This window comes from Fusarium solani (genome assembly GCF_023522795.1).
Source record: "Fusarium solani strain SB1 chromosome Unknown bctg00000010, whole genome shotgun sequence".
NCBI lineage: Eukaryota > Fungi > Ascomycota > Sordariomycetes > Hypocreales > Nectriaceae > Fusarium > Fusarium solani.
Window position 1 is genome coordinate 2377112 of NW_027072147.1, and position 14969 is coordinate 2392080.

Consider the following 14969-nt stretch of genomic DNA (forward strand, 5'->3'; position numbering starts at 1 on the left):
TCCGGGATTTCATTCATCCATAGACAGCCCTTGTCTCGCAAGCACGCGACACCCGGAAGACCCGCGAAGAAAAAACGGCGCGGAAAAGGGGAAAAAAGCAAGCACAAAACGGTGTGGCTAAACGCTTCGTAGCACCAAGTTATCGTGTAACGGGCGCGGCAACCTCCCAACACACCGTCTTGTTCCCATCGGCGTGGTCGGGGTTGATTGGTGCCGGGTTGTCGTCACGCGCAGCAAAGAGATGCGTCGTGTGCAGGAGAAGGGTGGGAGGCACTTGAAGGGAGCATCCCACGAAAATAGCATGACGCTGGGTATCCCCAAGTGTTGCGATCCAATCACCATGGTGTTGTGGTTGTTTCGAGCCTGTTGGATGGGACGGAATGTTTCAAGCAACCTCCGGTTTACCTATTATGGAAGTAGGTCAAGAGACACTCCATCGTGATAACGCAAGACGATCTTTGAGAGGATTTGCATGTCAATCAAGTCCCATATCTGGAAGCATCCGACGTCAGCTCCCCAGAGAAAACCACGCATCGGGATCGTAACCGGGCGCTTCTGCAGAGACAACCTGACAAAGCCATGGATGTCTCTGACAGACACCAGAGCCTCCCAGCTAAAAACGCCAGCTTGGAGTGGCGCCCTTCATGCAGCACGGCGCATCCCGCGCGCGGCCAGAGCTACTGTACAGCGATCCCCGCCCTCGAAAAGGGTCCAGACCAGGGAGCTGGTGGTGCTGGTCGCTTCGACTGCCGTTGGGGCCTTCAGGGTTCGGCTCCGGGACTGGCTCTGACCGTGGAGAAGCTCGAGATGATCAGCGAGGCAAACGACATTAGAGTCAGGCCACTGCCGCCAGAGACTGCCGCCGTAGGCAAGCAAATCACTGCCTAGAGCAGACCGTCACGGTAACCCAGCAGCAACCGGATAACCCCTCACCGTCATTTGACCACGACCATCCCGCGGGCTCTGGCTCTGGCTCTTGCACACGGCTTGTTGCTAGCATGGCCGCAATGCGTGATGGAGGATGTTGTGCAGGGACGGCGTGATAAGGCGGACCAAAGAAAATCAAGACAAGTGCCGGCGCCGGCGGCATCAAAGGGACCAAGGCCAGAGCCAAGATGCGGGCGTAGTGTTGCGATTTGCTAGAGCGACCATGATCGTCGTCCTCCTTGCAAGTATCGGCCTCCTCATCCCTGTATTGTTGAAGCGAGACCCGAGCATGTGAGTTGAGAATGGATCCAAGGCGAGCTGAATCTATCTACCGAGAATCGAGGGCAAATTACCGAGAAGCACGATCGTGCATTCTCGTTATGGGATAGTCCTCCCTTGGCCAAGGAAAAAGGCCTCGGAAAATAACAAAGACCAAGGCCAAGGTGAAAGCGGCGGTCTGACACGACAGACATGGCTCCGGGGCTTGTCCTTGCCATAGCGCACATGCCAGGCCATGAGTGGATGGGATCTGTCGTGTGGAGAGGGCGCAAGCATGGATGAGCAGGGCCTTGCACCCTGACCGTTTATGCCGTGGCAGCAGATCTGGTTCACGGCGAGATACTCCATTCGCAGAGCAAAAATAGCGGGACGATCGGCGCGTCTGTTGTCGGTCGTGACTGAGTAATGAGGGGGTTTTGCTGGTGTTGTTGCGGCCAGTGGTGCAGGTATCATTTACCAGGGGTGGGGACTTGAAGAGACTTGTGCGTTCTAGCAGGGGTCTTGTGAGTGCGACATGCTGCAACTGAGTAGTATTCTGGATAAAGACAACAGGCGAAAGTTCCTAAAGAGTAAGTACAGCGTAGGATTGGACAAGAAGGCCTGCGATGCTGGTCACAATCGGCGATGGTCCAAGTTGAGCTAAGCATCGGTCGTGATAATGTTGGTCAAAAGCGGGACGAGAGATTGAAGGATGCGCGAGACCAGGTTGTAAACGAGCAGAGACTGAAAGAGTTGAAGAGGATCTGAAGCAATTGAGATCTGATATCTCTCAGTTACAGACTGTGACTGTGTGACGGCCAACTTACCTGACACAGCATCAACCAACCCACGTTGCTCGTTCAAAATCAGCCACCACGCTCTCTGCATGGCATGGGCGTTTCGACACGACTCAAGCCAAAGGACTTTCATCGTCCGTGTCCGTAGGTAGCCAGGGATTGATGATCCTGGAAACATGGTTCAATAACCCTTGCTGCCATGCCCATGGCCGGCCCATTTCCCCTTGATCGACCCAGGCCCTTTCCCCCAATCGGCAGTCCGTGGCGTAAACGACGTCAGTAGCAAAACACAGGCCTTGGAGGGAAAAATGACCAAGAGGTGGTATCGGCCGTCTTCCCAAGTTTCACCTTGATCCGGCCGAGCTGAGGGGCGACCGCCAAAAGCTTAACATCTGGGGCGCTACTCGGCGATTCGTCCAAGGCGAGCCAGCAATGTGGCCACCGGAGGCTGCCGAGGTGAGGGCTTCGCTTCAGGGCCAGGCAGGTATGTATGTAACCAGGTGAGAGAAGACAGGTACCGCGCCGTACCATCTGATGAGGCTGGATGATGTTGTCTGTTTTGCGGAGGGAGCTGAGACGAGACCGGGAGTCCCGGGGTGAACCCTGACCAAGCCCGTGACAGAGGGTGCAAGCGATGGCGTGCGCACGCACGCACACGTTGTGTTTGTCTTATGAAAGGCAGAAGCCATCTTGTGAGAAGATCCGGATACGCGGATGCAGGTAAAGGGAGTCAGTCAGTCAATCATGCCGTTGTCGTGGTATTCATGGTCATCTTGAGACACGAGGCCAAGTCGCAATAATTGTCGATTGTCTCCTCACGTCATGAATAGACCAAGACGCGGTGATGCGCCAATCAACGTGGTTTGTTTATGAAGGAGTGAGACTGTCAACTTTGCATCTGTCTGTCAATCAATCAAAGCTTTGGTCTTGTGACGGATGTGGATGGAGCAGCCTGCCAATTGTTTCGCGCCTTCTTTCCTTTGCCAAAAGCAGGGCTCGCACAGTATTCAAGACGGTGCGATTGATTGTGGAGAGGACTCCAAGCCCTCCTCCAACTTGGTTTTCCAGGCAAAACTCCGTTACGGAATTCGAGAGCCAGCCTCGGTATTTGAGGTAGTGTTTCTACATCGATCGTCCTTATCATATGCCATGGACGAATGGATGCATTGACAGATGAGCTCCCCGTGTCATGAGTTGATTAGGGCTGGTCGATTGGTCGATCGTGGACACAGTCAGCGCAGAGTAGCGCCTCGTCTCATCCGACCCAACCTTGTTCCTGGGTACCTGATCCGTTGGCATTTGATCAAGGAAGCACCGGGAACTTTGTACGAATCTTGTATCAAACCCTCTTGCCAGAAGACCAACGTTTAACCGCTCGCTCGCGAGGAGAAGAGAAGGAAGCGCGGCGCAGCAAAGCTTGACACGCTCCTCGCTGACCCGACGGCCCAGGGCCAATTATCGACTCACTGACACGAATCGGTACCCACCGATACCTGCAACGCTCGTACTTCCCCACCTATTGACACGCCTTTAGCGCTCACCTCAGGTAGACCCAGGTCCCCCTCAATTCCGCCCTGGACCCCTCGCGGCTCGTGATAATGTGGTTCTGAACGCAGCTGGGCCTCGAGCCCTGGACCCGACCTGTTCAGCCACTAAATCTACAGTGGGCTCAGTGGACCATGGCCCTATGGCAGCCCCCCGTGGCACAGTGTGAATCCGCATCCCAGCACCCCGCCCACTGCCTCGCTCGCTATTCCCGTTCCCGTCCATCCATCCTTTTGCATTCGGTCGCTCCATTCCTTTCCATTTCTCTTACTTCCACAAGCACGAGCCTGGCCTCGACAGCCAAAAATCTCCCACCTCCACCAACTTCAACTCTTATCCACATCAACAACCTCGCACAGTTTGTAGCGTCTCGTAAATCAGGCAGAACTACACGACACATTCGCTCCCTGAGGCCCTCCGGCCGATACTAGCCACATTTTTCGCTTCTCGAGCCGACGAGTAGTCCCCCTCCTTGCCGGTCCTTATCGTTTTCACGTCAGGTCCCTCGACCGTTGTTTTTGCTGTGATCCGTCTGGACGCCCACCGATTCGAATGCATATGTCGACCCCGAACTCTATTGTCGCAACGACTTTCCTACCTTTCCTGCCGACCTCGACTTCGATATCAGATTCTCTGCCCCTCGGTTCGTACTAGGTGGCCGACAAAATCAGTCTAGGCTTTCAACTAGCCAAATCCCTCGACCTTTCAAGCCCTTCATCTCGAAAGGCTTGCCCCGGCTGCCGGCCCTGGTCCGAAGAGGTGCTTGGGTCCGTCAGACTGTGGTAAGAGGTCAAAGTCGTTGCGCATGCCTCGCGCTCCAGGTTCGGGCAAGCGACAGCAAGGCGCCGCCAGTCACCGCGACACTCGTCATGAGAATGGCCTTGTAGGCCCGGCCAAGCGATCTTCAGACAAGAAGGGCTCAGGGCAGCTCGACAGCTCTGCTCGCCGATCCGACCAAGGCGTCGCCGGCGCTGCAGGGCAGTCGACGCCAGCCAACGGCCTCACCAACGGTTCCTACAAGCACTGCGTTTATGATGCCTCCAACGATTCTCGCGCCAACGACGATCCCCGCCGCTCCTCGCTCGGCGCCGTATCCGAAATGTCCTCCGACTCGTCCAACTCCGGCGGCGCCAATGGTGTCGTCGACGCCGGGCACCGTCAGATCGATGTCAATGCCATGAAGAACGCCGACGTCCACCGCGACTCGGGTCCATTCGATCTCGCCACCACCGTCCTCAAGACTCTGCCCATGCAGGATACGCTCGCGATTTTGATCATCCTCATGCACGTCCCATCGCTCTCGCTCACGGTCATCTACACCATCTTCACGTTCCTCACCTTTGTCCCTCCCGTCACGACCAGCTCGGGCATGAACATCAACCTCGCCGAGATCTTTGACGGAAACTCTACTATGCCATCCCTGGTCACGGTTTTGTGTATGGATTTCTTCTTCCTTCTGATATGGCTTTTCCTGTGGGGTCCAATCCAGGATGCAATTCTAGATTTCGCCAAGCCAGTCATTGCCATTACTCTAGGAGGAGGAACCAGCACGAGGGACGGAACTTCGAGAGGACTCACCACATGCTTCATGTGGGTGGTTGGCCATCATCTACTCCGAGGGACTAAAGCTCACTGGGGTCGCGTGGCTCGCCACATCCCGGAGCATTGGCGAATCCCTCATGTTTTCAACAGCTCTCTCAACCCCACCTCGAGCGTGTACGATAAGAGGAGTGCATATGGGTGGGTGAGGAGCGTTTTGGCTATTCACATCTTGACACAGGGCATCGTACGATATGTTCGAGAATGGTATTTGAGGCGCGAAAAGGCCAATGCCTCTGTCGGAGCCAGCGATCCCGAGGCCGGGAAGCCACCCAGCGTGGTAGGTGACACGGCCAACGAGGGAGGATTCGCGACGCCCGATACAGAGACAGGGCTGCAATCAGCGCCTCCTGTGTCAACAAGCAAAAAAAGAAGAAAGCAAAGCACTCAAGTTCGCCTACAGCAGCCACTATGGGCGGCACTAGCGAGCACAAAGATTGTTGTAGTGAAGGAATATGAGCTGTCCCATGCGGCCTCAGAGTCGGCTGGGACCAACGCAACTGACATTCACAACCTTGGAAACGCTCCTTTCAACAACCAACCCAGCCAAATATGGATATCCTACATCGGAAGCGATGAAGTATGTTTCAGCACCAGCCATTTCCCCGAAATCGATGACGACGCACCGCGATCGGTCGAGTCTTCAGGCGAGGACTCGCGACCTTCCAATATCGACACTTCGAAGCCTTTCTACGTCCGGGTTAACAACGCTGTCTGGCAGCCTACGCGCATGTTTCCTATCGAGGAATCCCCGGAGGATTCACGAGAGGGTGTGCGTTGGACGGGCGATATCTACGGACTCCGACCTGCTTCCAAGTACGAGTGCGAGTTTCTAGACAGCCAGACGGACAAGGTTCTTTTCTCGACCAGCATCAGGACCATCCAGGCCACGCAGCGAGAGGCGGACGGTGTCCCCCCTCCCGTGGCCAATGGACAACGTTCTCTTCGACCGGATTCCCCCGCCACGACTCTCAGGACTTCGCTTGCTGCGGTTGAGCTGAAGTTCAACGAGGAAAAGTCACGCCTCAAGACTCTTCGAAAGGAGTTTAAGAACCGGGCCAGCAGTCTCAGAAAGGACAATGAGCTCTTGGATAACCAACTTGCGTCTGCCGGAAACCACGACGAAAAATTCAGACAAAAGATTCGCCAACAGGAACTTGGAAAAACGCAAGCCGAGCGGGAGACCAAGGAGATTACTGAACAGCTCAAAAACTTTGACCACTCGCCTGACCTCCTCGAGCATAAGAAGAGAGTCGAGAGACAATACAGCAGTGAAAAGAAGGTTTTTGATACAGCTCAGAAAGCGTTCAAGGAACACAAGGTCGGACTGGAGAAGGAGATCAAGGCCAAGGAGGTTGAAAAGTCTAACCTCAACACTCGCCGAAATAAGGTCGCCACGCGCATTGCCAAGGTTGAGAACGAGCTTGCCAACATCACCGATGCTAACAACCGCGGTCTTGACGAAGCCGAACGACGCAACCAGGAACGTAATGTCTGGCAGGAGCATGTAGCCGGCATCGAAGCGAACTACAATGAGCGGCTTGCCCAAGTCCGTGCTGACAACGCGGCTCGGGCTGAGCACATCAGGAACGCCCAGATGCAGCTGCAGAGCTTCCACGAGTTCATCAACTCGGCCAACGGCATGGCGTATGAGCTGGCTGATGCAGGCCACCCGCACCTTGGTCCTCCTTTCCAACCCACCACGACCACGACGAGTACTTGGAATCCTGATCCCACAGCTCCTCCGCATTACCCGACCGGTCTCTGGCAGGGTTCCAGCGATGTCCTTCCTTCTGTTTCTGCTCCTGCACTCCCGTCCATGTCGCTTTGGCAGCCCCCGCCGACTGCCTCGTCTTTTGAGCCACGAGTGACCCGATCTAGAGGACGCAGCTCCAGCATGCTGAGTAACGTCAGCGGCTTCACGCAGTCGAGCGATGAGGAGTATGCGTCGCCACCCATGGAGTCTCATCGAGTCAGACACATCTGGGCGAGTCGTACCAGGGCCAGCGGAAGCGGTGGCGGTAGCACCGGCAGCAGCGGTGATCCGACAAGCCCTTGAGTGTCTGCACAGCTGTGTGAGCGATGCGTTTGGACTTGATGGAGATCTGTAACTGGTGGACGCGGCTGTTTGGTTTGATTCGAGATGGCTAGGCTGTGAATAGCTCTTGCAGGTGAATAAAAGTAGTGCCTTTGTTATATGATTTCCCAGCCAGCGTGAGGCGGTGTACCGTGACCGCTTCCCTCTGTTGTCTCTAATGTTTGTTGAGCCACGATTGGACAGGTCCGTGGTCTTGGCAGAGGTGAATGGGGTGGACCCTTGAAGCTAACCCAGCCTGGATTTGACTACATACCACAGCGACAAGGTATCCTTTATGTTGACGCTCTAGCCGATGATATCTGACAATTCTCGGGATGTATGAGGGTGCGGTGAACCCTTCCCGGTACCTCTCTAGTGCCTTCCAAACAGACTTGCTGCAGCGACGGAAGATTGAGATGATGGTGATGCCCACGAGCGCCAGGTGGCCATCCTGAACGGACGTCGAAATAGATGAAGCAAGCTTGACCAGGTCACGGCTGGCATGGAATTACCCGGATACTTGTCCCGCTTTCAAAGCAGCCTGTGATGGCCATGACGCTTAAATCCTGACAAGTGTCGAAATCTTCACGGAGTCCTGACCCGTGCTACTTCAGCTCAGTTTCTTATTCCTCTCTCTCGTAAGTCGTCATTCTCGCTCTGACCTGTCGCGTCTATATTTTCCATTGAATTCCATTAACCATTTAACATCAGAAATAATCTCCATATCCGCACGGCTCTTAACGATAGGTATGTCTCTGGTTATGGGCTGACTGAGCTGGGCGATAATCGCCGTCGTATTGACCCTTGCCCAATAATATCATTGTCCCCAGTGACCTATCCTTGTCTTCGATCTTTCGTCATTCACTTTTTCTCATGGTTATCAGTTTATTAACAGTCGGCCTCGTTAATCACAGCCGCCGTGTCTTGACTTCACTCGGCCTCCTCTAACGTGCCAGTCGCGTCACCTGGTACATCTACGGCCATCATCTCGGGGAGGCTGGCTTTATCGGTCACTGGAAAGGATGGGGGACAAAGAGATTATTGTCGTGAAATGATCAACACATTCGATTGCTCCATTATTCTACCTTTGGTGTGCCATTTGATCGGGGTATCATCATCATCAATCATTATAACAAGACCACATTCTCCAACCTCCGAGTCCCTCATACAGCCATGTTGCCCAGCTTCTCGATGTTCTGGCTGTCCATGAGGCTCACCATCATCTCCTCAAGTCTAGCCAGCCTGGCCTCGATCGCAGCCAGTCTGGTGGCATTGCTGTCCTACAGCATGCCCTGCCTTCTTCCCTAGTCTCGGATCTATGGGTAGGCAAACAGTCAGCTTGGTCGTGATCCAAGACTTAGGAGTAAGGTGACTTACGGTCTTTGCCAGCTCGTTGATCTTGGCGTCCTGCCTTGCGGCATGCTCTTCGATCTGGCGCTCAAAGCACAGCAGCATGCCGTTGGTGTTATCGGCATCGCTCTCGACGCGTGAGAACTCTCTGCCGCAGGTGAGGATCAGCTCGTCCATCTCGCCGATCGCGCCGGCCTGTCGTTCGATCTCTTGGGCGTGGCTCTCGAGAGCCTTGGTATGCTTCAATTCGATCCGCTCCAGTCGCGCGTCGAGACGAGCAGCCTCGTCGAAGGCGGTGCTCGTGAGGTCGGTAGAGGTCGTCTGTTCACATCCAATCAGCCAAGAGTCCATGAGCTGAGTATGTCTGCACCTCGTTCTGCACTTTGGATCCTGTTCGGACAAGCACTTCTGAACCTCGCCTTCCAGCCCCAGAACACACCAAGTGACACTCTGGACGCTCTCCACGCGGTCTGTCAGAGCAGACTCAAGAGCCATGGCGGCGCGCAACTAGGCAAATGTGGAGCGTACTCTCGGAATAAGCTGGTATGAAGCCGCGATTCTCAAAGCCAAGTATTCAAGACTGAGCTTGAAGACACCCATTCGTTGCCCGGGGCGTAAGACTGAAGAGCCGAGTCTCCCCTGGATAAGATACAGCTTCTCCAGGCAAGGTGTCTTGGGAACAAGGCTTTGAGAATCTAGAAGCGACCCGATCTGCTAGTCCAAGCTGGGCTTGGAGATGTTCATTTGGGCTGTGCCCGAACATCTGAATCGCAGGTCAGGACTCAGCTTCCGATGGCAGCATCAGATGATGCCGTCACCTGTCGCCAAGCTGAGGGGCTTTGTGCTTCTGGCTCATGTGCAAGGAAGAAGCGCGTCCTCGAGGAGTGCAAGCGAGGGTGGACGAGAAAAGAAAAGCAGACATACCTTCTGAGGGGAGGAAGCAGGAGTAGACATTTCCACATCATTCTGTACAAGCCTGATCAGCAAAGTTCAAGCTATGGAGACCAGGGCGGATGACTTACAATCTCAGGGGTGGGTGTGCGGCCGACATCGCGTTGAGTCCGGGTGCGCATCTGAGCAAGGATAAGACGCTCCTCGCTGTTCAGATTGCCCAGATCGGCCTTGCTGAGCTGCTTGATGTTGGACATGGTGAATGGTGTGGGTGGATGAGATGTGCGAAGAGCTGAAGGTATGGGTTGGGGAAAGGCGTCGATCGATGGTAGAGAAGAAAAAGTAAGAAGAGAAGCCTTTGTGGTCGTGCCCAGATATGATAAAGGATAAAGAAAGAAGAGATGGTGAGGGGAGGAGAGAGGGGTAAATATAGGCAGCCGGCAGGGCGGTGGGAGGAGGGCTGATTGCACGGTGCGTTGACTGTGATTCTGCCGGGCGTTTGCCCTATTTTTCCCAATTCGGTTGACTGATTTTCTGATTTTCTATTGTTCTCTATTGTTCAGACAGAACAATAGCTGAAAGTGGATCCTTTTCTCACCGCGTTGCGGGCTGATTGCGAGGGGCGGCAGAAAGTGAGGTTGAAGTGAGGTTGGAGTGAGGAGGTGGTGATGTCGGCTGGCCAGCACTGCCAGCACTGGCACCAGAGGTTGACCCCCACACAACGCAAAAAAGACAAGTCCTACTTTCCTTTGGTAATCGATCCTTTTCTTCTTCATTATACTCCAAGCTACATCATTTTGGCCTAGTTTTGAAGATATCATTCTCCAGTTCCCATTTACCCCTGAATCAGTACCGGAGCACCAACATCCAACTGGACACCACCATGTCACGCGCTCGGAAAACGAAAAACCCCAAGCGACGCAGAAGGGAGCGCAGAAAACGTATTCTCCAAGAATACTGCGCTCTTGTCGACCAGCAGGCTGCCCAGGCCGATGGCGCTGAGCAAGATAGCGCGAAACCACCCACCACTGCCCTGCCCTCGGGCAAAGACGCACCCGTCCCAGAGAACGCATCCACAGAAGGTCAGAAGACGCCTTCGCCGGAGACTAAGCGACAGTGCAAGCACCGCAAACTCCCTGTGGGTTTTCCCTTCCCTTCCCTTCATGCCTGTTCATCCCCTAATCCCCTCTCACAGGACCGCCTTTACTATCCTCGCCCTGGCAAGATGGAGCGTCAGTATTTGGGCTTCCAGCGCCGCGTCACATCCGTCGTTTATGAGAAGATTGCGAAGGGGTCCGCCACCCTCGACAAGTGGAAGCGGGATGCCGGTGCCTTCATGGACAAATTCAGGCGCCAGGAAGAGGAGGAGCGAGAAAGCCTGGAACGTCACCTGCGCCGCATACAAGAATTCCAAAACCTGCGGCTTCAAAGTCACCAAAGACAGCTCGACCGCATGGCACAGGGGCTTGTAATGGTCAGGAAACGATGCGACAAGTTAAGCAACGCAGGCGAGAACACGGGATGAGTCTCGACTGTGTCAACAGCACTCGCTACTTAAATGCTCACTCGCTGTGGGAAAATGGATTTCGAATGGCCGATTAGCGGCACGTTACTTGGCACAGCTTGGTTTGAGAAATGTACCTCCTTTGTGGTAGTGAGTGTGCTTCTGTGGTTTGCCCTTTCGCATGATGTCGCATGAAGTCGTATCAAGAGCCTCAGACATTCATGTGGAACCCCTCGTATTAAATCGTGACCCTTGATTGCACATCTCAACGCATGTCCATTACACAGAAAGGAGTAAGGGAAAAGGGGAAGGAGGAGAAGAAAGTGCTAAGATAATGAAAGTAGTTAAACAACATCGTGATTAGACACCTAATGCATCCCCAATCCCCAATCTTGTTCAGACCTCAAAGAGTCTAGCAAAGCCATCTACCCTGGACCTCAACACCAGCCACACTTTTCAGCCACAGCCACACCCTCCAGGGACATGCCTCCTGAGACTGGACAGCGACGCCAGCTCTCAACACGACAACTTACAAGTATCCCCCGCGGCGGAATGCGGTCAAGGTCACGTCTTTTCTCACCATAGTCGCCTGGAGATGACTCCAACAGCGCCATGGATTTTGTGAGTCTCCCGTAGACGTGCTTCACCCGCAGATCTGGGGCCCCCTCCCCTACCTAGGTAGCTAACTGTCCCTCGTCATGATAGTGGTCGCGCCTGTTGAGCCCCCTCTCCTCCGGGAGCTCCCGCAAGGACCAGGCAAAGGATCCTGCGAAGCGCCTTCACCGGTTTGAGAAGGAATACGGCCATTTACTTGTGAGACTCCGCCAACGTGCCCTCATGCATGCCACCTTTGCTGACCGACCCAGTCGACTTGGAGGACCTCGTCCAACCTATCCCGAGATAGCGACGCTGCCGAGACACTCGAGATCCGCCTCCAAGAGCTCACCAACATCCTAAGCGACGAGAGCCGCCGACCTCTTCCGCATCCATGCATCCAGTACTGCTCGCTTAAGCAGATCTACATCCCCATCGGCAAGATCGCCACGACTTCGTACAATGAGTGGATCATCAAGGAAGCTGTCCTCTTCTTTGCGACTCTGATTGAGAGCGAAGAGGAGGCTTTCGTCGAGAACCAGACCTTTGCCGCCAGCTTGACCAACCTCCTCGTCCGCATCACCGGCGTTAATAGTGTGCGCCTCGGCCTGGATACCGAGTCGCGCGTTGTCGAGCTTGCATTCAACATCACCACCAAGATTCGGCTGGACCCGAGTATCTTGCCAGCATGGTTCAAGACGCACCGCGGCGTGGCGCTCCAGCAGAGGGAGAAGGACGAGGATAATCGCGAAGCGTTTGTTGGGCGGACGCAACGAGCCGACTTTCCTCTGTTTTACATCCTCATGGACTATATCCATCATGAGGGCAAGGTGGGCGACTTTGCACGAACGGGCTTGCTTTACATCATCGAGGCGGCGTCGAGCTCTGGACCGCTAGAGCAGTGGATTGTCGAGAGCGATCTGTCGACTTTGATGGCCACTGGTCTTGGTGCTCTATACAGCCAGCTGAGCCGCAAGTTGGTGATCGACCATCTCCCCCATGACCTGCCCCCTATTCTCGCCTTCTCCGACTACGAACATCCTACTTCTAATTATGAGATTATCAGCTCGTGCTCCCCCGAGTTTCAGTCCCACCTTGAGACTTTCCTATCGCATCTTTTGTTTTGGCAGGATGTCTTGAACCACTGTCGGTCGGTGGAGGTCAAGTCGACTCTGCTGGAGCACTTTCAAGTTATTTTTCTACAACAGCTATTGTGAGTATGCCCTACACATGCTGTCAGTTCCTACTAACAGCTTAGATACCCCTCACTGCTCGAATCATCCGATATTGATGGAGGCTCGTCAGTGGCTGTATTGACTTATCTACGTCGCATCCTCGAATCCCTTGATCACCCCGATATGATTAACCTTATTCTTCACTACCTCCTTGCCCTGCCCGACTCTGTATCTTCTGGGCGACCGGGCTCGAGCTCCTCAGTTAGCAAGGCACGAAAGCGCAAGTCAATGGACCTTGCTACCATGCTGGCTGAGAAGTCTGACATTACGGCTACTCCTTTACTGTTCAACCTCGTGGACCTCATTCTTGCGTGTCTGAGGTCGCAAAACCAGCAGACAATTCACGTCACTCTACAGCTGGTGTCAGCTATTCTCAAGCGACACCATCGATATGCTGTAATCACTCTTCTCAAAACCGAGATCCTCCCTCTCCAGAATACGGTTCGAACAGTCGGAGCGCAAGAGCAAGAGGTCGAATACATCATGTCATTGGCTGGAACAATAGGAGGAGACGACAACTTTGACGAGGTGTACGAGGCTGTTCTGAGGGATACCATGTCCAAGCTTGAAAGCCACCCATGCTCACTCAAGCTTGTTGCGCCAAGGGTGTCGACAACCAACCAGCGACTCCCTGACAGCCTCCCTGGAGCTCCCAGGGACGTTGGAGAGCATACTCTCCGACCCGACGACCCCCTTCTCAATGCGCTGCTGGATCTTCTCGAGACCTTCTTTGTCAACCCAGTGGAGACCAATCTCTCTGTGACGGAAACACTTGTGAACCTAGCCATCTGCGGTTTTATGAAGATTGAAGGATGGCTGGCGCGTAACCCAACCACGTACAAGTATGACGAGGATGAAAAGAAGCAACGCAAGCATGACGATGATGAGACAGTGGACACCGAGATGGACGAAGACCTTGAAGAGCTGCCGACGTCTCCTGAGCAGGAGCAGCTCAAGGCTATGGAAAGATGCCGACAACGGCCACAATGGTCACAAGCTTCTCTGCCGCGAGTGTTCAACGTCCTCAAGCTATTGGAGGAGCAGGTTTTGTCATACAAGCAGACCATACCTCGCTTTGAAGAGCTGGTGCAGCAACGACGTGATGCCTTTAAGACAGCTGATCAGATGCTGCACAGCTCGGGCCCTACTCCAAAGCCCACTCCCGCACAGCAGGACACGCCCGATCGACGAAGTCTCGAGGAGGCTTCCCGTAATGGATCTCCGTCTCGACCTTCGGCGCTGGAGGGTCTAGCTCACCGTCTGCTTTCAGAACTGGGAACGCCTAGCCGCCCCAACAGTCCCCGAGGACGCAAAGAGATGTCTCGAAGCTCTGGAAGCGGCAGCGGGACACATGGCAAGTCAGGCTTGGCTCCCTCGAAGGAGCTCTCGCACAGCAGAGGACGAGGCACGCCCGGACGCAGTCGCTCTCCGAACAAGGGCCGGGACCACACCGACCCAGTCCAGAAGGCCAAGGAGGAGGCACTTGCCCGACAGATGGCAGAGTTTGCGGCCATGGACCAGACCATTCTTGCTAAGAGGGTTGGTCTGCCAGAACCCAAAATTGATCCCATCCCTCTTACATTTGACAAGAAGCCGATGCCCGAGCCGGTCGAGACGGCAGAGGCGGAGGAAGCTGAAGATGTTAAGCCAGCGCCCTCTGATGCTGAGACTAAGGACGAAACGAAGCCGGAGGGTGAAGAGACTGGTGCCGTTGAAGCCGTTTCCCCTGAGCAGGAGGCTCCTAAATCCGAGGTTGGGGAGACTGCCAAGACTGAAGAGGCTGACAAGGTCGAAGAGGTCGCTCAAACTGAGGATAAGGAGGTTACCAAGGCTGCTGAAGCTGATGCCCCTGAAGCTGAGGCTCCAGCTGAGTCTCCAACTGAGACTCCAGAGGCTCCAGAGGCCGAGGCTCCCGCTGCTGTCGCCCTCAAAGAAGAGAACGTCCAACCAGAGATTATCGAGCCCCCAACCCCTGAGACCAAGACCGAGAAAGAGCCTCCAGTTACAGTGTCGGTCTCTCACATCGTCACCAACGTCATCATCCTACAATCCTTCTTGTTCGAACTGGCGAGTCTTGTCCAAGTCAGGGCGGGTCTATTTGACGAGGTGCGGTTCGTGTAGCACTGCGTTGCGAGGTGGAGGCGGTAACGTTCCTCGAACAAGATCGAAGAGTATTCTTACGATTGATGAGT

At 54.5% G+C, this 14969-nt stretch overlaps 5 protein-coding genes across 5 annotated transcripts; 4 read left to right on the plus strand and 1 right to left on the minus strand.

Annotated features, from left to right (window-relative positions):
- Positions 1 to 579: 579 nt before the first annotated feature.
- On the plus strand, positions 580 to 888 carry MRS44_014822 (uncharacterized protein; the record flags this gene model as incomplete). The annotated part of the gene is made up of 1 exon (XM_065618563.1): positions 580 to 888. The coding sequence occupies one exon, from the start codon at positions 580 to 582 to the stop codon at positions 886 to 888; it is 309 nt and encodes a 102-aa protein (XP_065474635.1).
- Positions 889 to 4332: 3444 nt separating this feature from the next.
- Positions 4333 to 7185, plus strand: MRS44_014823 (uncharacterized protein; the record flags this gene model as incomplete). Its single annotated transcript, XM_065618564.1, has 1 exon — positions 4333 to 7185. One exon carries the CDS (start codon positions 4333 to 4335, stop codon positions 7183 to 7185), a length of 2853 nt encoding a protein of 950 aa, XP_065474636.1.
- Positions 7186 to 8366: 1181 nt separating this feature from the next.
- MRS44_014824 (uncharacterized protein) lies at positions 8367 to 9701 on the minus strand (the record flags this gene model as incomplete). The annotated part of the gene is made up of 4 exons (XM_065618565.1): positions 8367 to 8483; positions 8581 to 9060; positions 9478 to 9519; positions 9576 to 9701. 4 exons carry the CDS (start codon positions 9699 to 9701, stop codon positions 8367 to 8369), a joined length of 765 nt encoding a protein of 254 aa, XP_065474637.1.
- Positions 9702 to 10327: 626 nt separating this feature from the next.
- Positions 10328 to 10969, plus strand: MRS44_014825 (uncharacterized protein; the record flags this gene model as incomplete). Its single annotated transcript, XM_046282369.2, has 1 exon — positions 10328 to 10969. The coding sequence occupies one exon, from the start codon at positions 10328 to 10330 to the stop codon at positions 10967 to 10969; it is 642 nt and encodes a 213-aa protein (XP_046127917.2).
- Positions 10970 to 11560: 591 nt separating this feature from the next.
- On the plus strand, positions 11561 to 14898 carry MRS44_014826 (uncharacterized protein; the record flags this gene model as incomplete). Its single annotated transcript, XM_046277233.2, has 4 exons — positions 11561 to 11569; positions 11654 to 11761; positions 11815 to 12755; positions 12801 to 14898. The coding sequence occupies 4 exons, from the start codon at positions 11561 to 11563 to the stop codon at positions 14896 to 14898; spliced, it is 3156 nt and encodes a 1051-aa protein (XP_046127918.2).
- Positions 14899 to 14969: the final 71 nt, after the last annotated feature.